The 27,425-nt window shown below is 34.6% G+C and overlaps 2 protein-coding genes across 2 annotated transcripts in view; both read right to left on the reverse strand.

Moving 5' to 3' along the window:
* LOC149793196 (uncharacterized) overlaps nucleotides 1-27,425 on the reverse strand; it is a 495,646-nt gene that overhangs the window by 41,600 nt on the left and 426,621 nt on the right. The gene's annotated exons all lie outside the window — the stretch shown is intronic.
* On the reverse strand, nucleotides 6,502-8,776 carry LOC149793197 (cell adhesion molecule CEACAM1-like). The gene is made up of 4 exons (XM_089966318.1): nucleotides 8,534-8,776; nucleotides 8,028-8,300; nucleotides 7,271-7,534; nucleotides 6,502-6,721 (listed from the first exon to the last, which is right to left on the reverse strand). Exons 1-4 carry the CDS (start codon nucleotides 8,712-8,714, stop codon nucleotides 6,513-6,515), a joined length of 927 nt encoding a protein of 308 aa, XP_089822444.1. The 5' UTR covers nucleotides 8,715-8,776; the 3' UTR covers nucleotides 6,502-6,512.

The following is a 27,425-nucleotide window of genomic DNA, read 5'->3' on the forward strand; positions in this document are numbered from 1 at the left end:
TGGTTTGAATCAAATTTAATTATATCATACATGAACCATCATTCTAACGTGGCTAATTATGTTTCTATTCTTTCGATTTACTATATTAATCCTACGTTTAATCAGTTGTTTCGTCATATAGTCCAAATATAGCTTTTTTATATAAAACTCGTCTACAACAGTAGATAATCTTCGATTTCCCAATGTTTCTTCATACCTGAAACATTTAGCTTTGTTGCCAATTTACATATTTCTATATGAGGGCATTATATTAAATTATTAGCATTGTTAGTTACATGCATTCAAAAAAATTATTCTAAATCAGATGTTATACTAACAATTAAAATAAAGCAATATTCCTTTTTTCTTCAAGCCGTTATCAACAAGAATATATACTTTTAAAGTATTTTATATTTTAATGCATACCTCTTTTCTATACTAGAAATATATAAAGATATTTGGTAATAAACTGAAAATATTCTGTTACTTTTGCCCGTATCTTCTATATCTTGGTCCTGATCTTTCGACGATTTCAAACGAAGAATGTCATCTGCAAACAAAATAGTTAACAAATGCGAAACGAAACATTGGAGATACGTTTTACAAAAAACGATAAGACGTCTCTGCTTATTTGTATATAATTTTGGACTTATCACTTTTCAAAGCTAGCGTTTCTATGCGTAGTTACCTCTCTGTCTATTTCTCTCTCTCTCTCTCTCTCTCTCTCTCTCTCTCTCTTTTTGAGAATTTGTATGTGCACATGTTTCTGTCACCAGCAGTCATTCATGACTTCATTCATTTATGACACAATGTTTGGTATGCAAATTATGCATTGTGTTCACTATATGCTCCTTGCATTCGTCATTTTAAATGAAGGTCTGTTCTGTTTTGTCTCATATGAATGCAAATATTCCCATTTGAAGGGCGAATGAATTACAGGCATATTTAATAGTTATATGACAATAAATGACTTTCCGTTGAATCCTGAGTTTTAAGCAAATACATCGGAATTCTTTCAATTGACTTTGACTGCTTACTTTATAACATTCATATATATATATATATATATATATATATATATATTTGAAAACCTGAAAAGAAGAAAGTGCAACCATTAAAACTTCGTGCAAGCGTGCATGTTCGTGCAAAACACATGTCCTAACATGATCCGAAATTATACCTGTGATAAGGCTGGCAGTTTTAAACGATTATGTTTTCTGTTTAACAAACGGCTATAGCGTTTCGATGACATTGTATCATTTTGAGACTTGTTTTGTGCTTACGGTAGTTAACAAGTGAAAACAAACTTTGTTCTTTTTCTATTCGTTATCAGAAAGGTCAAACGAAGTACAGCATCTGATTTGATGTTCTTATTTAATACGTTCAAATCGCCAACTCTAATGTTCGTGGGTCTATACATTAAATACTATATTACCTTTGATTTATATCCTGTTTTAGTGTGGTCACGTACATGTTTCCTGTGTTTTTCCCTTACATATGTATACTCAACTTTGTTTTGTTTCTTGCAGGCTCCACTCTAGGTATCATTGTATTTCCCTCTTTATCTGCAGTTCGGTGTTAGCAGCAACCATCATATCGGATTTATTCATTTTTGTCCTCTTCTATTGCATAGCTTTGAATATGCTTTAGTAGTCAGAAAGTATGTTTCGCTAATTTGTTTAACAAAATTATTCTAAATTTATGATGCAACTCATCTGTCGAAATAATAATGATACTACTATTACTACTACTACTGTTAATAATAATAATAATACTAATAATAATAATAATAATAATAATAATAATAACGAACGATGCTTTTACGATTATATTGATAATGATCTAAGAAATTGAAAATCCCAGAGGTTCAGAAAGAAAACAAATCAACATATGGGCTCCTACAGAAGTTGTGAGATGTGTGTTGCAGCGGCTTGTCTGTGAATGAGTTTGATGACGTTTCACTTCATACATGCTTTATGGCAAGCGCATTCATAAATATATCATAGCAGATTAAATATTAGCATGACACGGGAAGATATAAACGGATGCATGTTGAGGGTTTACGTGTAAGATATACTTTAGACTTTTAAGAAAAGATTTCGAGTAGCTCAGCCTTTTACTTGTCTAGCCGTTAACTAATTATGTAAGATTTATCTAAGATGTCATAATAGTTATAAATCCTAAGCAAAAACAGTGACAAAGTTATAACCTTTGATGAATCAATAAACAAAAATTAATGTTGAATAACTAATTATAACTTTAGGGAATTCAGTAAATATTTCACAATGTCTGTACTATGTATTTTGTGCGAAACGTGTTTAAGCTAAGATATGTATAGCTTTGTACGATACTAATCTGAACGATATTACGTCTTAAAATATCAAAACAACAGCACAAACAAAATAGCTTACACAAATAAAAGCCTGCTGAAACAGACGGACTCGAAGAGAGAACTATTTAAGACGTGAAACACTTGCTTAAAATATCGTTATTATGCTATACAAACGCTGCCACTTGTACGAAAAGTAAGCAAGCGAAAGAGAAGAAGAAATAACGAGTATTGAAGAATAACTGTAACCATTTAAACAAAGCAAAATATAGTGGGATAGGTGCAAAAGTGACTTCCACCGAGAATTTCAAGAAATAGAAGTAAGAATTAAGTAATTTACAATAACAGCTTAAACAATTAAATAATGACGAAAGGGAAGAAAATGAGATAGAGATTACAATAATTTGATGTTTTTAAAAGTGGGTAATTAACTTGTGAGATAATATGACTATGAACAGTTAGATTTGGTCCAAAGGAAGAATGACTCAAGAGAAATAACCGAAGTGACAGATTAAAGCAGACAGAAAACCAAGTATTAATGATAGTGTGCTATATAGAATATATATATATTCCAATCAATGGATGTTAGTCTAAAGTAGATATAAAATCATATTATAATCAGATACTGGTTAATAATTCCGGTGTTGAACAAAGAAGAATTAAAAGACTAGACAAAAAGATGAAATGACCAATAACATGTTAGTATGATTTAGATAAAATGTCTACAACAGATCAGATGTATTCGTAGGTGATGTAGGTATAAACACTCTTACGTTTGGCAAAAGTATCGATGCAGTAAACACAGAGATATAATAAAATGTTTAAAAATTCACAAATTTAACAAGTAGAAATCAAGTTGTACCGTGTAAGATAAATGTATCAAACGACATTTGCGTGTAATTACAAGTAAACTCTTTTAGAAGAACCTGAAAAGGGATCGTTGGGTCGTTTTAAGTCTCAAACTACACCTCATACATATACTACTTATTATAGGCTGAACTTTGTTAATTTTAGTTTTGTTGAATGCAGAATAAACACTGTAAATACTTTACGTATACATTGTTTAAGTGTGCTTGCAAGGATTAGATTAATTTGCAACTGTTATTATTATGTTGGATTAGAAGTTAGAAATCAAGTGTCCCTGATTCATTATATATTGAGACGAAAATGAAGATGGTAATTTGTGTATAAACAAAGCAAGATCTAGGAGAGACACATATTGTATTAATTGCAACTAACAAGGACCCAACTAACAAGGACCCAAAGGATTTTGGCAAAGGAGCTAATTTCTTTGATGCAGGGACGTAACACTCGGAGTTTGTAGAATGTGGATGCTGTTTTCGCAGATGGTGCTAGCCCGCAGAAATATGATTTTTCTTTCTGGTGGTGATGGACCCAACTTTCTTAAGGAATGGTCAGCAGCGAACAAAGAGGGTTCTTGAGCGATTCTACTACAAACTGGGAGGGACTGGTCATGTGCATCTGCTCCTTGTTCACCCGACAGCGGTTGGACTGCAAATATAGTGTCGTCGTCAACTGGACACAACGAGTTAGATATTCCGTTTTATGTGAATGTAACAGTATTTTTATCTGAGTGAAAATCTAAATGTATTTAGTATCAATTTTTGAGTGATATATATATATATATATATATATATATATATATATATATATATATATATATATATATATATATATATATATATATATGTGTGTGTGTGTGTGTGTGTGTGTGTGTGTGTGTGTGTGTGTACCAAGTAGTACCCGTATTCATAGTTGTGTAATGACATCATTTGCTCACTCTAAGGGGTAGATTAAACATTATTTAATTTTGTGTTTGATTTATAAACATTGATCATCGATGCTGTTATATAAATAAGTGAATCATATTTGTTTTAAATTTATATTATTGAATTATTGTTGTTTGTTTGAATTACCTATATGAGTCGTTCCACATAGAAGCAGTATTATTTTTTATATGTATGTTGCTGAACTCTATGCGCATCACTTTGATGAACCCATTGCGGTAATTTATGTGACAGGTTCTGGTATCATATTTAATAGTTTTTCAATGACATTTTAAATAAATAGCTCATTCCCGGAATTGCTTTTTGTGTCTTCGTTATGATTTAAGTGCAACCCAGAACATCATGTTGCAATTATATTATTAATAACGAAATTGTACCAATGCTATATATTAACATATTTTAAAATCAAATCACGTTTTTGTGCATAGATGCGCACACATACACACGTACACAAACACACACGGGTCATAGTCTGAACCATTCGATCTGCTAATAATTATGGACATTTCTCTTAAATAACCGGTTAAATGATCATAATAGTATTTTCCAATAGTGCGCGTCTCGCGTTTATTGTGGACACTGCGAATACCACTTTCATTAGTGTGCTTGTTGAAAAGTTATTTTGTCACTCATTGAAATCATCCACATCGTCATCGTTATCATCTTTACATTCAAATGGACCAAACAGCCCATTTAGTGTTCATCTATAAACTAATCTATTAAATCAAAATACGGCATCTGCTACATGAACGTACATTGTTACAATCACAAATAGTTCCTAACACGCTCTAAAGTTTTTAGACACACGTACGGTGCAGTATGGAAAACTAGTGCACGATACTGACAGTGTTATATTACCGGAGAAGAAAATAAGGATTAAAAGCAGCAGATATTTGAAGGAATATTTAATATTCTTATGTTTCAGACACCTAGAAGATTGGCAAATATTGTATCAAGACTCCTTACATACAAACTTTAATCTTGTACTTAATACCATGACTTAGTTAAGGAGCATGGTTAAGTAACTATCAATGCTGAAGACTATCTCTTCTTAGAACTATAATTGTTAGACACCACAAACTTCAACAAATACATAATACGTGCCCTCAGTGGTTGAGAATATGATGCTATAAATTTCCTTCATGTCGTGGTATTAGAGCAGAAATAAAGCAGAATATTGCAAAAGATTGTTAGAACAAACATGTACACGAAACTGAACTGCTAACGTAAAAGTTTATAGCTGATAAGTACCCTATACAAATATAGAACAATCCATACCGATAACACAGAACGACTGGAGGTTGCAAGGGTTTCTACAATAACTTCAAACATATAACCAAACTGTATCTTAATGGAACTTAATTTTATAAAGATCGTGAAAGGGCAGTTTAATCGCAACAATGAGGCGAAATGAGCCTAATGTAGGTAAGACTCTGCGAACACTATAAACAGATCAGTGGTGTTTGATCCTGGTATGGCAAGTTATATGGGTCATTATATTTTTATATATATGTGCACAGAATTCACGCATGTTTTAAAGGTATAATTTATAATAAATACACGGGCAACTAAAGTAAAGGAACTATTGTTTTTGACCATTGAAGGTAGGCGGGAGAGGCTAATTTCTTCCTAGATGCCTAATCAAACCAATTATTACAAGTTGTCAATTCTGTGTATGCTCTTTTTAATTAAATATTTTGTCTCTAATATAACATGAAAAATGGATATGGTGAAAAAAGAATACATATGACTGTATTGAAACATTTAAATATATATTTCTACGTTGTTATAGAGCTTAACAACTTGATTAGAAAATGTGATAATTTCAGACGCAGCAGCTTCATCAAATCCTCCGATTCTCGATTTTTGCTGGATTCATTATATTGAAGCCCCATGTGTTATCTATTAACATTATATTTTCAATGTAGTTTGTTATATATTTATTTTCAATATAGTTTATTTCATTTAAATAACATTCGTTCTACTTTATTCCATTTAAATAATCTTCGTTCTACGAATATTTATGATACAATGTTCAGTTCACATACGTAAAATTTGACACTCACTGTTTATGTTTTTTTTTTTTATACAGACAAATTGATTTATCTATAAAAATAGCCGAAATACTTGTATTATAACGTTGTTCCATACGACTTATTGTCAAAGAAGTAGCATGGGAAAACTGAGAAAAGTACAAGTTTGTTTGCGATACATTTTGTATATCGATGTAACTTAACACTATCGCAGATCAAAATAAAACATAAAACCAACAAAAGGAACAACGGAAACTAGACTAAAGTAAATACAAGAATTATTTATTTTTTAAAAAAAAGACACTTACTTGCTTTTATCCGGAAAGGTTCGCTCTGAAATCCAATTCCGGGTTCTAAACATGTTTATGAGTTGTACTGATCATCAACTGATAGATGTCTTACAAAAAGGAACATGTTGTCTTCTGAATATCTATCGCTGTTGATTATTACAGAACCATTAACTCTCCAGGATAATCGTCCTGTTAACACACGAGATGAAACACACTGTAAAACTATGGAAGAATCCTTGGCATTGAATCTGACTATTGTTATCCTTGGAATCAGTGTTTCATCTGCAAAGATGAGAAACATTTTTGAGTTTCGTTTCCATGCAGTTAAAATAACGATCGAAGCAAAAAATAAGCGACGTAGGCTTCTGCCAATTGCAACAACATTGTAATTTTACGAATTGTTCGTTGCACTAAGTCATTGCTAAACATATAATAATTTCTTTACTTTTGATTGAAAAATCTTGAAGACTACCCGATTCATCCCTTCATATCTGTAGTACTATCTGGATGTGAAATTTTCATGCAGCATTAACATCTCTCGCATCAAATATCAACATATCAATATAAGTTTTATGCACAGATATAACTATAGCATTTTGCCAAATATTCACAACGATTTTGGGAGGGATGATAAACTCTGCTGATAGGAGCAGATATTGTCGATCGTAATGTGCCAATTAATTACAGGAAACATTCATGTGCTTTTGTTTCTTTAGAGCTCGATTAAAGTGCAGGTAACATATATTAAATTAGTATTACTAATTTGAATATCGGAACGATGGCAACAACGAATATAACTAAAGTTGAAGCAGGATAAATGTATATTGATACCTAATTTAATTTTTGTGGTCATGTTCTCTGAAATTGTTGCATTGGTAATATCTGGATTTGTCGCATAACAGGTGTAGGTACTATCATTTTGTAAATTAAACAGCTTCAAATGTTCGCCGCCTTTCACTGTTTTTGTAAACGTCTCAATCCAACCAATGAGACAGGGAGGGAAGCATTTAGCAGTGCACATTATTGTTCTGGAATCAAATTCGTCCATCTCAATAATGTTGTCAGATGTATTAAACAAAATGTCATCTGGACCATCTAAAAGGCGAAAGAAAGCAGATCCATTAATATACGTGGCAAATAATAACTAAATAGACATAAATCAATATGTTATTTGCTAGAACATTTTCTCATCAGTCATATTAAACACATGTGCATGAGAAAGGGCTTTACATACTGATTTAAATATGTGTTTTCTACAGGTTTATTGCTATGTTCAACAAACATTGTTCATACAATCTTAATTTGCTCATGACAAGTGGCGTACGATTATTACCTTAACGATTAATTACATTGATCGTAAGATCATACTTACACAGACCTCGTGCGAGAGTCCGAATAAATCATGGTTAAATACTTTTCACTCAATGAAATCTATGGATAATTCGAGTTTTCACGGAGCTTCATGCAAAGGATCATGCGATACTGGACATAGCATGTGTTGAGTGATGTGTTAGAAATATATAATCAAAAATAAGAATAACACCAATATTAAAATTGCAGCTACTACAGCTATTACTAATATACTTACAAAGAACAACCACTGATAAGGTGCTTTCATGAAATACACCTGTTAGAGCGTTCTGAACTTTGCATGAGTAATTCCCAGATATGTCTCTTGTAATATTTGTTATGTGCAATGCAGTCTCTTCAGAAAAAATGTTCTTTTGGCCAGAGGACGTGTTCATTTTATAACATTGCAAAGAACAAAGTGGATAGCAGTCTGTATGGCAGATGACATCCAGTTCATCATATTCATTAACCACTACGTTTGCTGGATTCATCTTGATGAATGTAGGTCCTGCTGAATGGATTAAATAGATCGTATAATATATTATCTCGATACGTTGACAAATGTTTATACAAATTGGGTACAGGTAATTTAACAAATTATTGTTGGAATTTGATCGTTATTTTCACTGTAATATCAGTTGGCATAAGGGAAGTACCGGAATGAAAACGAAACATACACATACACTTTGATTGTGATTTTGTTGCAGCATTTCATGAAATAAATCCCAAAAGACATTAACTTACTTGGTATTATCCAGAAAGGATTACTCTGAAGTTCAGTTCCGGGTTCCTTACACGAGTACGAGTTATATTGGTCTTCAGCTGTTAAATATCGTACGGAAAGGAAAACAGTGTTTATTAAATGTTTATCGGTGTCATTTATCTGAGATCCATTTACACTCCAGGAGAACTTTCCCGTACTCATGCGGGCTGAACGACATTGTAGCACTACGGAAGAATCCGATAGATTATGACTGATTAAGGCTATTGTTGGAACCAATGTTGTATCTGTAAATATGAAGAAAATATTGACGTTTTCGTTTCCCATGTGCAACAACAATTATCTTATTAGAATAATCTTATAGATGCTGATTGTTTAATGTGTTAGGTCTTTGAAGTATTGTCCCTTCCCACCACTGAGAAAACTTAAACATCATCTAATTCACCCCTTCATGTTTGTGTCAGTTCTATGAAGCATTTGCTAGACTCAGATCAATTGTAAATGCACAATGATATTGTTGTAATATGGATAGTTGATAAATAGTCACAGTGCCTCTTTGATAGTAGAGACATCCTGATAGCTGGCTTTTATATTGCTATATTATTCATGTGGCAAATAATTACAGAGAAATTTTGATTCATTAGTTAATTTAAAACAACAGCCGATCAAGAATGACAGATTCATCGCTATACGTAATAATATTCACCATTATAATTATCATTGGTGGCTAAATATTTTCTTTTTGATGTGATTGCACAAACGAAACCCAACTATAATATAAAACGTTATTGATAGCTATAATGGTAGACATTAATGTTGTTACGTAACATTATTGAATTTATACCAATTTTAACTTTTATGTTGATTGTCTCCGAAAGTGTGGCATTGGCAATTTCTGGATTCGTTGCATGACATGTGTAGGTAACATTGTTTGACACATTGACTAAATTCAGTTCTCCATTTTGTATACGGCTTCCTATACATGTCTCATTCCAGCCAATCAGACATGAGGGGAAACATTCGGCAGTGCATATTATTGTTATGGAACCAAATTCATCCACCTCTATAATATTGTGTGCTATATTAAACACAATGTCATCTGGACCATCTGAAAAGTTTAATAAGGAAATTAGGTTTGATATATGTGACATCTAATAATAGAACGGATAAAATGAGACATAGTATTAATGATTACCTCGTCGTCATCACAGTGGTTCATCATGGTAATACATAAAGTTGAACTAGGAAAGACGCACTGATTTTAAAATCAAAACTATAATGGGTGATGCGTATGTTTGGCAAGTCCTATAATTTGAACATTTATGCACATAAGTGAACGAATTCAAGAGAAGCTTAGTCCCATATTTTTGCTTACATGTTTAGTGATATGTTAAATATATATCTTCTGTATAAATTCATTAATAACAATCAATAGATTGCAGTGTCCCTGACATATTAATTAGTTTGTACAATGAAATCATTGCTGGACAGAACCAATTTTCTCTGATGAAAACGTTGCATTCCTTAAGTTCCAGACAGTAAAAAACATACAGATTATGTCTGTGTGGACATAATTTCAGGCAGAAGATTGCGTGGCATGGAACATTAAATTTGCTGAATGATATGATACAAATATGCTAATATTATGACTTTTCTTACAGTTATTACATTATATACTAGTACAACTAATGCTATTACTAGAACAACAACTACTACTGCTGCTGTTATTACTGATAATCCTTTACTCACAATTAACATCCAATGATAAAGAAGTTTCGAGAAATACACTAGTTAAAAGATTCTGAATTTTGCATGAGTATCTCCCTGACATCTTTCTTGTAACATCCATTATGTGTAATACACCATCTGTCAGCATAACCGTCTGGTCTGAGGGCGGTTCCAGTTTATTCCATTTGACAGAACACAATGGATAGCAGTCTGCAATGCAGCTAACGTTCAATTCATCATGTTCTTTAACCGTCATGTTGTTTTGGTTCACTTTGATGAAAGTAGGTCCAGCTGTAAGGATTACATGACGTACTTATAAGATTATGTCTGCAATTAATAAAGACTGGATGTCAGTGATTGAAAATCATGCATAGTTCGCTTAACGTTTATGTATGCCGCGCTAACAATAAACAAATAGAGCATACAAGAGAGAAGATATAATGCAAACTTTACTGAGAAAAGTAGTGATATATGCAGATTAACGGAGATGAACATTAGAAGGTAAATATGATAAGAATCATTTATCTGGATCACATGATGTACGAGAAAAAGAACGAACATTAACGAACCAGTTCGTGTTAGTATTGCATCTATCGAAACGAGTTTTTTAATGTTGTCGTTCAGAAAAATGAGATTATATATTTCCAATACCTTATCGCTCCAGCTTCTCATGATTATTTATATAGCAATTGTTACAATAAATAGTTGAGAAATAATGGAAGTTTTGCAACATAAAATGGTTTATTGTTATTTTTTTGTAATAGCCAGCATTTCTAAATACAACCATGTAATTAGTTAATTTCAGTCCCACAGTAGTAGATGATTAAGGGACGACTGACATCATAACAAACTTAACAGTGGGTAGCGGCTACCACCTCGCAGTGAATGTCAGCAGTGTGTAACTTACCTATGAGTTGGTGTATGGATGTCTGGTCACAGGAAGTACAGAATTATAGAAGAGGTTGTGGACACCTGTCATAATGCGTTTCTGAACGAGTGGTTTCTTGGCGGTACGATTTGTTGAGCAAGGGAAAAACAAGGGGGTGACACAGATAATCCTAGCTGGACTAACAGTAGATGGAACGAGAGGTTATCCACCCTTCGATTCGGAACTCTCACTTCATGCACTACTTAGTTATTTATATAAAACTTCAATAAGATTCGTTTTTCTCTGTGAATTATAGAGCCTTAATGTTTATAATGGATTATATATATATATTTATATATATATATATGGGGGGTGTTTGCCATTTTCCATGGTACATGGCTTTTGTTTGATCTTTTACAAACAAATTTGCTTGAACTGGATCATACGTTAACATCAGAAAGGTTGAATTCTTTTTTCTAGATGACTTCTATAGTGCCGGTAAGTTAATGAACCAATTCTTACTTTGATCTCAACTGCATTAAGTTTTTTTACGTTGTCCCTTGATTTATTTCAAATAAATTCTAAGTTGAAGAATCATATTATATTCTTCTTTTGGATAATTAACATTTGTCAGCTGGTTATAATACATTATTTATATTATGAAGCGTTATTAATATTATTTTATCTTGTTTTTTATTTTACTTATCTGAAGAGTTGAAAATGATATTTCTTATGTTATTCCACAAAGATGCCCGTTTAAGTAATAGTGTCCTGAACCGCTAATGCTAATGAACTGTTATTCTTACAGTTAACTGGAACGATAATGTGTTATAATGCGGTCTCTCAATATACGATTGACGTTTATATTCCATTTTATAGACGGGCAAACACACGAAAGTCATTTTTCATACACACATCAAAGGTGTAAAACTTGAACGAACGGGTGTGTACTTTGGCATTGACGGTGATACAAGATTGAAATTGACATAATCATGCAACGATACAGATTTCGCATTTCGATGACGTCATGATTAGTGGCATTTATTAGTGTTGTATTGTAACGGTTGGTCAATTTTCGCTAAAACGTATGAAAAGAAAGATGCATTTAACATAGAGCTACTAAAAATAAGTCATCGAGTAATAAAATGGCAATTCGAAACTGTCAACGTTTACTATGATTGAAACAATAAGATAAATATTTCCGACGACTATATTAGGAAAACAAACGTATAGCAAATCACATCGTACCATCTGCCGATGCTTCTCTGAAAGGAATAATAATTTAAGACAATATTAATTTTTAATTGATGATAGCCAATCGCTCTGTTCATGAAGTATGCCATTAGAGGTGCGAGGCAAAGAGGAAACCAGATCATTGAATCTTCAGCTAATGTAAAGCAAGAGCAAATAAACCAGCATGGAAGATGTGTACGAAACAAAATTTTGCTACAGGCCTCATTGGCAGCTTAATATAATGAACTATGTCAATAAATATAAAGCATATCACGTAATAGGTATACTCACACGTTTCTATGCTATAAGGATTACTCTCAAATCGGCCTCCGGATTCCAAGCAAGTATATATATCGTATTGGTCGCCAATCTTCAAATACCGTATGCTAATAGAATCGTATGTTTGAAAATATTTAGTTTCGTTGTTTATTAGAAGCCCATTGCGTTTCCATCGGAATATCCATGCTGATTTACCGTTTGATTGACACTGCAGTACTATGGAAACATTCTCAATATTGCGTTGAACCATATATATGATTGGTACAAATTCTTCATCTACAAAGGATGGAAAATATAAACAATTTTAGCTTGAGAATAGATTAGATCTTCTTAGAGGAATCAAATCGAAACTGGTACCAACCGCAAAACAAATATCCGATCAGTTTGGCTTGCTTGACAAACCATGAGCTGGTACTGGTTCAAACGACCTAAATTGGCAATTTATCAAAGAGAGGAAACATGCATTTGTCTCTTGCAGATGGAGAGGTATTTATTTTAAAATGACCACGCTGAATGTTTGATCTAATACATGATATATATATATATATATATATATATATATATATATATATATATATATATATATATATATATATATATATATATATATATATATATGGAAGATACTTTATATTTTTTTATTTCAGTCGCTTCTGCTATACTTGATGTCAGATTTCCATTATCATAAGAAATAGTCTATTTCGGGGCTATCATATCTCAATGCTGCCAGACTGTTGGTAAAATATTATCAAACCATGTACATAAGGAAACATTGTCTATCTCTTATACCAATTATACTTATTTGAGGGCACTGCTGATTTATCGGTTTCATTCCGATGATACACCTTAAATGTCTGCTGTTAGCTCGATATGTCCAGACTGTTATTAAGTCCCGCTAAAATGTGCAATTTGTTTGTTATACATAGTTATATTATTTAGTGGCTTTGGACAATGAACATCAATGGGCAGCATATAACATACTTTTTTACGATAAGTTGACATTATGTTACAGGTCGTCCAACATAATTATTCTATCTGCATCTGAAAATCGCATATCATTATGGAAATATTAGCAAGATTTCATGTGCGTGTATGTGTTTTTATGTGTGTGTATGTGTGGGAGAGACAGAGATAGAGTGCGTACCTGCAGGAACTCTAAAAGATGAGCAATAGTCCGATACCTTGGATACACATTTCAAAGAGGGACCCTCCAAACAAGCATGATATGTATCTGCTTCCTTTGCTGGTAATAACTGTATCTCGACTTGGTTCTGTAAATATCAGTCATTTCTTGGACACGTGACTGTTAAACTATATCAAAAATATTTCACTTCCATCCAAGAATGTCAAAATCCGTGCCTTGGCAGGAGTTATATGTTATTCTACTAATTTTATTTGATTATATGCTATTAACAAATAGAACTTTGATTAATGCTATATCCCGGTCACAAGGCATATTATTGGATTAGGTTAATAAAGCTAAATATTGACTGGCTTTTAATATGAAAATACATTTGTATTAGTAAGTGCGTCTATGTGCTTGCTATGTGTTCTTTGATACATATTAATTGATACGATATATATGCTGGAGTATATCATAACTATGGAAATATTTATGCATAGGTATGCATCTATAAGAATCAATGCAACGATAACAAGATGAACGGAGAAAATTGTAAACTGGAAGAGAATATCAAAGATACTGAGGTTTATGTTTCTGTTAGTGGCATTTATATTTCAGCTACTTCCACTGTTAGATCGAATTGATTACGAGGACTTTGGCCATCTGAAGATTCAATAGAAAGAAAGTGTCAACCATCTGATTGCTTCAAACAGTGTCCGGATAAAATAGTATAGGGCAAAATGGTGAGGAAAAAATACAGTGTACAGACAATCTGGTAGATGAACACAATGGCATGAAGAAATTTGTGTGGTGGAAGTAGTACTGAGGAACTGGTATGGTCAAAGTTGTATGGATAAATTAGTATGGTCAAACTGGTAGAGATAATGTATTGTTGGACCTATTTGTTTATAGTGTTATGATCTAATTCTTCACATATGTCACAGATAGAATGTGGAAACTGCAATTAAAAATAAGCAACAAATAATGTATGTCAATAAATTACAAGGTGACAATTCTAAAGGAACATAGGGTATTGTGAATAAAGTTCCAAATAAACTTAAATATCCTATTAGAAGTAAAAACAAGTATTGATTGTTCCGAATGAATTCAAAATAGTCTTCAATCTTCTGATATTCTGATAATTTTGAATTCCGTGATATGCCAATGATTCAGCTCAAAATGCCTTTGACTGAATTTTAAAAAATCAAAATAATGTATTAATCGAAGGAGTCATTGTGTACTTGAGTAGTTGCAATGAATAATATAAATAAATTAATTCTGCAAATGATTTCTGATTCTAACACTACTATAAACTCAATAGTTTCTTACAGACTGGTCTAATACAGGAATTATATATTTTGTTTAACAAACTTACTATTTAGATACATAATCACTTCACCTACAACGAAACAACATGTTCTGCAAGTAAAATGGTTTGAGTTCTTTCACCAATCCTAACGCGCGTTACAAAATTCAGTCACAGTGCGGAATCTGTCTTCCAATCCGAAGAGAGCTGCCTGTGGCATCACATTTCCTATATAGGAGCACTAGCGTCTGTACGGAGTGAATCAATGCGACACAGTTAGAACATGACATAAACTAAGAAGACAATGACTTTGGGTGTACCGGCTGCGGAGACGGGGAGTGAATATCATAGCAGTGATTACTAAAACACCAAGAATTCTATTTCTAGAAGAGAACGTCCTTAACAGGGATTTAGTGGTTTTTTTCTATTCATAAGAATTCGTTCTTGTACCAGCACCTTCTCCGCTTTCTTCTTCCTTACCGTACGTAGATGGTTTTAAACAGAGGCAGATAGAAGAATTGGATAAATTGTTGCAACAGCAGAAAGAAGCAAAACAAGCCTTTTCCATTAAGCAGCAACAGCGAGAAGAAGATGCAAGAGGAAAACCACAAGAAGAATAAGAAGCAGACAAGAAACAAGGTCTAAGAAAGAAGGAGGACGTTGAATGTCAAACGATGACGGTACTCTTAGACATTTTGACAAAGTTAAGGAATCTGAAACAAATATAATACGACGCAAGAGAAGAATACCTTCCCGAAACAAACATGCCAAGTCTGTCAACAGTCCAGTACGCCTGATATACCAACACTAGTGATTTCTACCGAATCATCGACCGCTCCGGTGGCCTAGTAGTTAGAGCGTCCGTTTTGGATACGGGAGATCGTGGGTTCGATCCCCGGCCGAGTAATACCAAAGACTTATAAAAATGGTACCTTCATCTACCTCGCTTGTCGTTCATTATTAAGACGTTAGTATTAGGACTGGTCGACCTGGTGTCAGGATAATGTGACTGAGTTGGACATCATGCTACACGTCTGCGGCATAATGCCCAATTTATAGACATCAATATAAACTGCAATAATGCAGACACCGGGGTTTATAAATAAAAAACTGTTAAAGCTACGTTAAAAATACAAATCACTATCTCACATACATACACTAACACCAAGTCATCGACATCATCAGGTCCAGAAGTTTCAAGATTTAAAGTCAGACGTATCCCTGGAGAAAGCAAAGGTGTTCATCACCGATTTGTCGGATTCTTTGTTAACTAAATTGAAACAGCAATGACGATCTCTTGACACTTTCCATTTATCACGAAAGTCTGAAGTCCCCCGTTTTGATCGAGTTTAGCAAACCGTCAGAAATGACACCTTCCAAAGTCATCGACAATATTCAACTTGTTCAGCAATCCAAAGACACATTCCACATCACTGATGTAAAAGCGACACTATCGTTGGCCCATGTTTCTTTTCCCAGAGAGAGTGGAAAATCTTCGTAGCACCAAAACGAAACTCGTCTTAATTGACAACTCTCAAGACAAGATGTATTCAGCCCGTGTCATCGTTGTGTGACAAACGTATGCTGACAAGAATGACACGGCATTATTGAAAACAGCCTGGGACAACGTTCGGAAATCGAGCCGAACCAAACAACGAATATAAGCAGAAGTCCTGTTACAGAAAGCAATGCTATCTAAAGACACATCCTGTGGCATTCCTGAAATGCAAAACTTGCAAGACCTCTTGGCTCCAAGCTGTAAGTTGAAAGTACATCCTTAAAAAGTGCAATGACCTCTGCTGTTTCGAGGCAAACATTTCAAAGACGGAAAATACATTCACGTCTATAATCGCGATGAACATTTCGATGACATTACCAGTATCATTGCATTCCTGGGAGGATACGGTTTATATTGTGAGAAATGTGACCATGTTTATGACAGTCGAGAGCTATATACAAATGGATCTAACACGTCCAAAACGGAGGAGGTGAAAAGAACATCGGAATGTATTCGGTGGATCGCTTGGTCTTAGAAACACTAAATTTGTGTACGACTTGAACGGTTGCTTACATAACGGATTTTCTATATGTTACCTTCAACTCTACACCCAAATCAGTTTGTATAACGTAACATGGAAGACCTGTGTAAGGTCACATGTCAGCAACGCTTAAAGTTAGAACAGCAATGATACAAAGTCGTTTAAATGTGGGAATACAAGTACGATCACCGTTTGAAAACCGATCCAGAGTTTAAACGCATAGAGGAAAGTTACAAGTTGGTGGACCCATTGAACCAGCAGAACAGTTTGTACGGGGAACGGACGATATCCACGTTTTTGCCTTTCCACGTTGACAAGTAGAAAGGAGAAGAAATTAAATACTTGGAAGTGTGTTCACAGTGTCATTACGTGTGCAAGTTTATTCATATTTCCGCAGGGTACACACATTTTCTGGCGGAACACATCGACGTGGACAACATTTGACAATACGAAGGATTAATTAAATGCAAAGTCTTGCCTCCCACGGACTTGTACCTTCTTGTTTTTCCTTATCATTGCTAAGGAAAACTGATGTTTCCTTTGTGCCGTACTTGTTGGGAAACATGCAACCAAGACCAACCTGGTCAACAGACTCGGAATAAAGCGGGTCAGCGTGCAATTGATTAAAACTCTGGACCTGGGATACCAATTGTTAGAAGTGTACGAAATATACCACTTTCCTAAAACAGAACAGTACCACAAGGGTGACGAGTCTCATGATGTTTTGCAGATTACGTGAATGCCTTTTTGAAACAGAAACAAGATGCCAGTGGCTATACTTCCTGGTACCACACTTCCGAAGTCAAAATAAATTAAAAGAGAAATAGTTGGAACAGGAAGGCATCACTTTACATCACATAGAGAAAAAAACGAAAGTTGACGATCGTTTGCCAAAGTTATGTTAAATTGCTTGTTAGGCAAAATGGCTCAACGGTGATGTTTATCCACGAGAGAGTATTTGACATAATATTCCCGCTACTTCCAGATGATTAAGAAAAACCAAATATACGAAACACGTGGACAGCCTTCTTAGAATCTTGATCCTGGTCAAGAACTGGATTTTGTAGAGGGTGACGAATTTGGTAATGTCATCATTGCGTTTTACGTGATGGGCCATGTTGGGGACCCCGAGTGGCCGAGTGGTCTAAAGCTCTCTTCGCTACGGACAATTGCCATCTCACATCTGTCTGCGTGGGTTCTAGTCCACGATTCGGCTCATGTGGATATGTGAGAAAACTTGCCAGTAGCTTGTCGTGGGTCGGTGGTTCTTGTCTGGGTTTACCCGGGATTCACCGTACCCTCATGGATATACACATGTGAAGAAAAATATTTGCTCCCTGTGCATTTTTCTGAATATTGCGACTTCGAAAGTCGATTCAAACCTTACAAGGAAAGTGGCCTAAATATCTCGGAGGACAAATCCTCAAATAATTATACAGTGCCGAATTTATCTACTAGGTGGATTAGGATAGAGTGAAGTGATTAATTGCTGTGTTTCACTTCACCAGTGGGAGCAGAAAGATTCAGCTTACCTAGAACATATTCGATGATCTCCGCACTGTCAGTACATACCGTTAGTGGGGAAACCTCAGTAACCTCTTGATGGATAGTTTACAAGAGAGCATTCGTAGTTTGCCTGTGAGAGTTAAGATAACGCATTTACCGAGAGTTTGTCAAAATACAAGTCAGACGCAAAGAACAATTGCATCCGTTACATTACTAAAGGTTTAATCACTGGTAAATGAATGCTATCAGAGGACTGATTCATTTGAAAGCGTTCCAATGGTCAGACATTGATCTACTGAGAAAAGGCCAGAAGACTTTCGGTGCTACTGACTCCACTTACAGGTTCCATTCTACAAGGAATTACACAGGAAAACTTAGAGGATTGCCAAACTCTTTTACGCTATTAAATTCGGTTTGTAGAGAACAATTATGTGTTTTGTGTAGTGTGTGATTAAACAATTTTGATACCGTACGGAAATAAAATCGCTTCTGTTCAAAATGTAAATGTATTACCTGCAACAAAATATGGTGTGCCAACTTGCTACCACGCCACGAACTTTATCATTAGCGATACAAAAATACTCGTGGAAGGAAATCAATGACACTATTTAGACTGGCTGTGTACCAGCACATTCTACGAGAACTGTATCCAATGAATTAGGTTCGTCGTGTGATGTGTGTCTTAGTGAATCCCTTTTTGGGATTTCGTTACCAGAAGATTCCTTGTGGGCTCTTTACGATCTGTACCGCACAATACCACCAAAATAATGAGAGTGTTACCCTTAAATGTACACGAGAGATTCATTCTGTTAAAAAGCCTAGCGGTTTCATCTCGATACCTCTCTACCGCTACTGGAAAAAAAGAGTCGCCAGCATTTAGTCATTGAAGATGTTTACGAAAATGTGTGTGTAGTTTGTGACTTACACCCTCACTGGCAAAATGTTCGTGACTGGGAACGTTTTGATTTTGAGGCTTGGACTATGCCCCATATTTGAGATCATAAATTCAAACCATCAGTGGAAAAAGTCACTGTTAGACCTGTGTTAGGCACAGTGTCAAAAAACGAATCCGACGCCGAGGGAAACCACCCCATTAAGGGCAGGACTGTCATTGACATGTAAACCCGCGAAAGGCCATTCCGGGAGGACACCTGTGTGACTGTGCCAATTGTACAGACTCTAAAAACAATTCACTGTGTCTCTTCGAGACCACATCATCGTTTCCACAAATGTTGTACAGTGATTTGTTTATATTCGACCTTGATCGTGTTATGTGCATTTTATCGATGTACGTAACCATTTGGATTTTATGTATTTTTGTCTTTCCTGTTCAATTTTATGATTTTCTTTAAAATGAAACATGTGCTGAAAAAATATAAAATGTCTTGTCTTCATTCGTTTCAAAAGTGACATTCCCATCACTATAGTTACCTCTGCTGTCTTTGCTCTCTCTTTGTCCATTTTCAGAGTCATCAGAGTCATCGACAAAAAGTTAGATCGTGCTAGTTAGGAGGCCTTATATCTTCGTCATCCTTTTAACATGTTAATTGATGGACTGAGCGGTTTAAGCAAAACCGAATTTGTCAAACGTTTGATGGAACATAAAATTCATTCGATCGATCGTCCACCTCAGTCAAATCAATCTGGTCGTCTTCGACGGCATGTCAGGAGAAGACGAAGAAGAGATTAAACTGTGTTTTACGAGCAAAGGGCATCATCGCAATGCCAGTGTCATTTACATCACCAAACATTTGCTTCAACAATGTAAAACCCATCGAACCGTCAGTCACAAGGCACATTACGTGGTCTTGTTTAAACGTCATTGAGATAAAACACAGGTGCAAGTGTTAGCCAAACATTTAATAACTCCTTGGCTGACACATCCGTACGACGATGCCACTTGAACTCTTCACGCTTATTTACATACGATTCTCCACTGGTGTCGAAACCTCGAACACATTTGGTCAGTCTCACTCATCGTGAACATGACGTCCATCCACCGTCATCTTCCCGTCACATTGAATCGTTCCTTGAACGGTATCAGTCGGGGAAAAAGTTCACACATACGTGCTCGAGTCTTAGAAGCCAGTCTAAGATAAGTCTTAGGATGGTTTACCTTGACAGCACGTTAATTACTGCAAGGCATCATTCAGATTCCTCATTAAACCAAACACATTTTTGGGAGAAACAAAGTAGCCTTGACGAAACTGTCAGCACTCCGCATCGACACTCAAAGTAAAGCAAATCATTTTGAAACTTGGAAATGGCTGTTCTTCAGGAGGTGTCATCATTTGTTCCCTCTTAAAATGGGATACCAATGCCCCAAAAGTCATCCCCAGGAAACAAACAACTTCGCGACCCAAAGGTACCCTGAACAGAAGGAGCATGGTGTCAAGACCAGGTCACAGCCTCAGAAATTTAAAAGTCCCCATAAGAAAGGTCCCAAGAAAAAGACCACAGAAAGCAGATTCTACCCGTCACTTTGGCCTGGACGCAACCTAACATTCCCAAGCCACCGCCTGCATTTACGGTGATCGCGTCTCCAGTAGCTTCAGGCTCTTGCAGTTATCCGTTGCTGTTGTTGCCAGCCAAACCCAATTTGACACGCGACTTTCCTAATTTGGTGAAAAAAATGGAAACCGTGTCTTCATGAACTTCTCCAACGGTGATGCCCTTCACCTCTTTAGCCGTTGAGGCAGCTGCTAATAAAGTACCTACTCCCAAAATCAATGTCCAAAATAGATCATGTACGTTACAGAGGCTACTGAATTTGTCCAAGCAAGATCTGTCCCGATTTAATGCGTTGCGAACCCATCAATGTCGAGAGAAGCCTGACATGAAAATGATACATCGGATCGACAATCAGTGACGACGCATTCCACTATAAAATATAACTGGGGTAAACAATGGGTATTAGTGTTTTTGTGCTCCTGAAATAACAACGATGTCGCCTGCCAGAATTGCCCTCCGTCACCATCGTAGTTTTCCTGTCAAAAGCCCTCCACCCATGCGAAAACTACTCATTGAAACCGCCTGCAAAGTCGTCATCGATACCGTGTGCGAATGTTGCCTGAACGTCTTGAAAGGAACGATACTTTTGTCTGAACACTGATTACAAGAGTCGTATGGGCTTCAGATTTACAAGGGCTAGTTAAACGATAAAAAAGGATCAAAAACATGTGTCAAAAGATATGAGACGTGACCTTAGGAGTCTGATGGAGGACGAAAGTTGACTTTAGTGCCTTACAAACGATGGATGGAATTCCATTGTTGGAAAGAACAACGGACCACACATTTACCTCCGAATGTTCATTTGATTGAGATCCCATTTACAATATGAAACGCAATTGTTGGTAGATCGCAGTGATTTGTCAGAAACAGAAAAATTGCAACTGTACGGTCATGTGTTGCAACGACTTCAACTCTCTCACCAGTAAACTTAAGACAAAATTAACTAGACCGACTCTGAAAGATTTTATGACCCTGATGAAAAGTCCATCACCACCACCACTACCACCACAATGACCAAGACAGAGGCAGCCCTACGGATGCCAGAGGAAGAAGAGACAATATAATTCTTTCAACGAGCGTCAGCGGATCCCATCCCTAGTACGACTGCAGCGTCCTTGCTGATTGCTTCCCCCACACCTCAACGAGAAGAACGTAATGTTGGGTTGAAAGGATGATGTCCGCTCCGTCTTTGAGAGAAGTCCCCCAAAAAAGGAACCCAGAAGTGAAAAAGAAAGCAAGAGACAATTCTTCCCATCACCACCACAACCACTACTCTCGACTTCTACTCCCGTGGCACGTCGGACACTTAAAATCATTTCCAAACCTCCACCTCACCCCATCTAAAGTAGCATTAGTTAGGAGTGGGTGATTTCTTTAAAACAAAAGTCCTGACGGAGAATATTTTAACCAGCATTTTAAACGATCCATCCCTGAAAAGTGCCCGTTTACCTCAAGTGCAACAATGGTTACAATAACAAGGCAAGTACACATTACATAAACCCATTCGACGAATATATTCCAGAAGTCGTGGCTACAACTGTTTGTTTTGTGTCATCGACGTCTTTTCCAAATCAGCGATGATATTGCCTCGATTGCTTAAGTTAAAAAATTGACTTTACAATAACCTCTTTTCCTTTCCCCTGGAATCCCTTACCTTCAAGAATATAACCTGCACACGTCATTCAGTCATTAGGGAACATATACAATGAATGATTATAATGCACCACTAGGTTCGAATCTAGGGCATTTAAGCCGATTCCTTGGTAACAATAAGATGGTACACTCCCTTCAGGCCACACTTAATCCCAATTACACTAAAATGCAAATGACGAATCAACGATAACGAATAAGGGTGCAAAATTAATACAGAATGTTTTACAGATGCGGCATGACTCCAGACAAGTATATAATAATGTAACAAAATAAAAATATACAAAATATATTGATTTCAATAGATTTGATTTCAATCGCGTTGATTCTATTTTCTTTTTTCAAAACTGAAAACAAGAACAAAAATATGAAATAAAATGTCATTAAATTCAAGAGCGAAAATAACAAATATTTCATTAATGAGCTTATATATAATTAAAATAAAATACGAAGCGGGCAGAGATCAGGAGTCATCTGGTGTTATTCATTTGACAGTCAACAACAAGCAAGCTGAGTCAAAGGTTTCAATTCATTGACATTATCGAAAAATAAAGGTATTTTGAAATGGTATACAAGTGTGCAATTTGATGAGGTTTTTTTTTCTTGCATTGTTATGATTAATATGTATATTTTCGGGATTTAGACAAGCTCGAAGCAATTTCTTTACTTGCAGCAAAGCCTCCAGTATTACTGTCATGAAAATGTCTGAAAATATCGTGATATCAATGAAATTAAATGGCCGCTCCGAAACACATGACGTTCCGAAACTGATGTCACGGCATACCTAATATCTTCCGTGTCTTGACATATTTTACGTTCTCTTAAATTATATTCTGGAGAGGTTCGATAATCGATGATATATATATATATATATATATATATATATATATATATATATATATATATATATATATATATATATATATATATATATATATATATATATATATATATATATATATATATATATATATATATATATATATATATATATATATATATATATATATATATGTATATATATATATATATATATATATATATATATATATATATATATATATATATATATATATATATATATATATATATATATATATATATATATATATATATAAATACATACATACATACATACATATATACATACATGCATAAATACATATATACATACATGCATACATGCATGCATATATATATATATATATATATATATATATATATATATATATATATATATATATATATATATATATATATATATATATATATATATAATGTACACAAACACAATTACTTTATCTCTATAATGTTTTAGTCTTCCAGGGCGCAGGCTCCTCATTATGAATTAGAATTATTAATGAAAGTCGTTATGGGTTTAATGCATTTTCCCAATACACTACGGGCAGAATAGGTGGTGGAGAATGAACCACCGTCCCACTGGAAGCTACTGGCAAACTTTATCACATGCCTACGTTGACCGATGCCGTGACTCGAACCAACGTGCAGAGAGATGCGACGTCAGTGATCTGCAAAGCCGAGTGTCCGCGGTAAAGATGTTAGTGGTAATCATTACTTTTATTACAAACTACCAAGGCTCCATTTAACTGTTCTGAAGAATGTATGAAGTACTAGTATGACCACTTGAAAGTTTCTTCAATCTTAACTCTTTCACTGTCATCTCCAATTCTATGCATTTTTTCGTACATAACTTATTTAAACGATAAACTTCCTCCTGATATGTAAATTCCGAAATTTTGCATATAGTTTGAAAGGAGAAAGTTTTAAAGAGTATATCAATTTGAAGAACAATTGAATAGTGCCTATATATGAATTATACCACTCGTCCTTGTAACTGTCTAGCAAACTATGTTACGTACAAATAGACATAAGACAATTTTCAGTTACGTATTATTCACCTTGTTGTATGACGTGAGTTATAAAGTTAACTCACATCATAACACGGAATATAACGTACATACAAGTAGCCGTTACTCATCTAAAGGTGAGGAAGCAACACCTAATTAAAAGTGTCTGCAATGGCATTTTCATCAAGGCTAATCCAACATAATTCTTGTAGTTCTATTTAAAAATAATTTACGTCATATTTCAGGCAACATACCTACTCTGGTTTCTTTAATAATACATGCATACATACATACATACATACATACATACATACATACATACATACATACATACATACATATGTTTTTCTCAAAGGACAATACAATATATCGATGCATATAGCGAAGAACCCAAAGAGAGGTGTATAACAAATACATACGAAATATTTCCATGCACACAATACATATTCATATTTTGACACAGAGAATTGAATGAAGTAATCTAGACTAAAGGAAAAACACACACACACACAGACACACACAAACACAGTTATATACTCGGTCCAAGGAAGCATTGAACACGTAAGCTCATACCTCATACAGGATGTAATAATCTGAAAGTAACGTGATTAAATTATATGTGATACAGACTTTTATGCAAGAGGAAATTAACTTTTGACTGTTCCATCCATTTGATGGATGATTAGTTTATTTCATATAATCATTTATATATGCATATAACCAATGACTCATAATACAGACTTGTATGTGTGCTTTCCTATATATTCGGAATATCTACGTTTACACTTTGATAATTCCAAGAAACAAACCATTATTAGTTCTTATTAAATGCTAATCAGCAATATTTACAAGCATAAGGAAGATTTAATATTTGATTTATCGTTGTCTCTTCAATTTCGATGCCATCCTATTAATTTGTTATTTTACGACCTGTATCTTAACGACATATCCATTTATTTGTCAACACGATAATCATTTTGTATCCTTAGATTATTTATTCACTAGGAAATACCCTTTTCCCATGTGCATATCAGTTATATGCCCGATCAAAGTATAAATGAAGTAAAGATATAATATTGTATTGCTCGTGGCAACTTTTGTTTGACAGACATGAATATAATTCCATTGGAAAAGCACATTTATAAAATGAAAGGTTCTTTTATGTGAAATTGCTTGCAAAAGGCAGTGCTCCATAATGGAGGTCAAACGCTCAATAGTCCTGATGACGCAGGACAGGCAGAAAGATCAAACCATTAATACATTTAGGGTAATGACCAGTCTAGAATGTTATGTAAGTTCCTTACTTAAACGATTCCTAATATATGATCACGTAGAAAGAAAATAATCGCAAAGGGCAGAAGAGGTGATGATGAAAGATAGAATAACGAAAACGAAACTGGATCCAGCTGATAACATGGTGGTAGAAATTGTGAAGAATGCAAAAGCAAAATCAAGTAGTTGGCAATGTAAACAGAACTCACATTACCGAAAACCTGCCCAACATATATATACATTACATTTAGCTACACTTCTGTCACGTGTCAAGCGTGGGAAAATCACAAATCTATTCGACACATCTTATAACGTTTCTTATCCAAATAGTTCATCTTCGTCAAGATACGATATACACTCGAAGACTTATGCATACCCATATACGTGCTGATTCCTCTATAAAATTAGTCTTATCTAATTACCATTTATATAAAGGATTATGTTCTGTCAATGACTAATAAAAAAGTTTTGAAACAACTGAATGGAATCCATTAGGAAAAATGATTTTGAAATAATTTATGTGTCTCTTGAAATTATAGAGTCTGAATAATGTATCGGTTATCTGCAAAAATATGTAAACCAAGATCAACAATGTTACTACTGGACTACGATTGAAAATATGCTCGCATAAAACATAACAAATCAAAACGATGTATCAGTTTGTACGAATGGATATATGACGGGAGAAATACATAACATTTGAATACTCTACCCATAGCAATTAGCTGCACTTCAGAGTTCTCTCTCGATCTCTCTGTTATGAACAGAAGTAAATATTTTGCTTCGTCGGAAAGTTGAAAGTTTCGCATCCATATTGTTCTATTTTCGTCTAGATACATTTCACTCATATAATTATATAGAGGGTAATAACGTCTGATAGATGCCTCCGGGTGCCATTCTGCAATCGGCCTCCCTGTGTTCCCATTTATGTAGAGGTAGATACTGCCACCACTGCCTAAGTCAATGTTTTCAAACATCTGAACGGAGTCCTTGAGGCAAACAAATTTAGAAAGAATTTCTTTACCTCCTGAAATTGAACAGTAGATATAAACCATGATCGCCAAGACTAATAAAGCTAATAATAATAATAATAATAATAATAATAATAATAATAATAATAATAATAATGATAATCCCTATCTCTTGTCACATAGGAAACTAAATAATACACACTTATGAACAAAATATTGTACAGCCACGAAACATAACAATGCTTGAACTAACACATTGTTGTTTAATTTGTACAGATCGTGCTAAATAAAGTGCAAAATATGATGAATGCTTTTAATATTACTATTGATACACTGCACACAATTACAAAACTGTGACTTGCAATACAATGAACATATTACAGTAAATAGGCATTTATCAAATAATCATACTATGGAGATAATAATAACAATGAAAGACAAACGTTGAGTCTGCTACAAAAGCAATGTATCAAAGACAAATGTACCCGACTTCTTTAACTGGTCGCAAGAGAAATATGTCCTGTGTCAAATATTTCAAACCTAAGCATCACCACTTCTACG

This window comes from Sinohyriopsis cumingii, chromosome 8 (assembly GCF_028554795.1).
Source record: "Sinohyriopsis cumingii isolate HCF-2022 chromosome 8, ASM2855479v2, whole genome shotgun sequence".
Taxonomy (NCBI): Eukaryota; Metazoa; Mollusca; class Bivalvia; order Unionida; family Unionidae; genus Sinohyriopsis; species Sinohyriopsis cumingii.

Bases quoted from the DNA above. Each gene is read 5' to 3' on its own strand.
- LOC149793197 (XM_089966318.1), bottom strand. From the start codon at position 8,714: ATGAGTACGGGAAAGTTCTCCTGGAGTGTAAATGGATCTCAGATAAAT. The intron at 8,301-8,533 runs GTAAGTTAATGT...TAATCCATTCAG, and splicing joins TCCTTTCTGGATAATACCAA to CAGGACCTACATTCATCAAG. The intron at 7,535-8,027 runs GTAAGTATATTA...TTCGCCTTTTAG, and splicing joins CTTATCAGTGGTTGTTCTTT to ATGGTCCAGATGACATTTTG.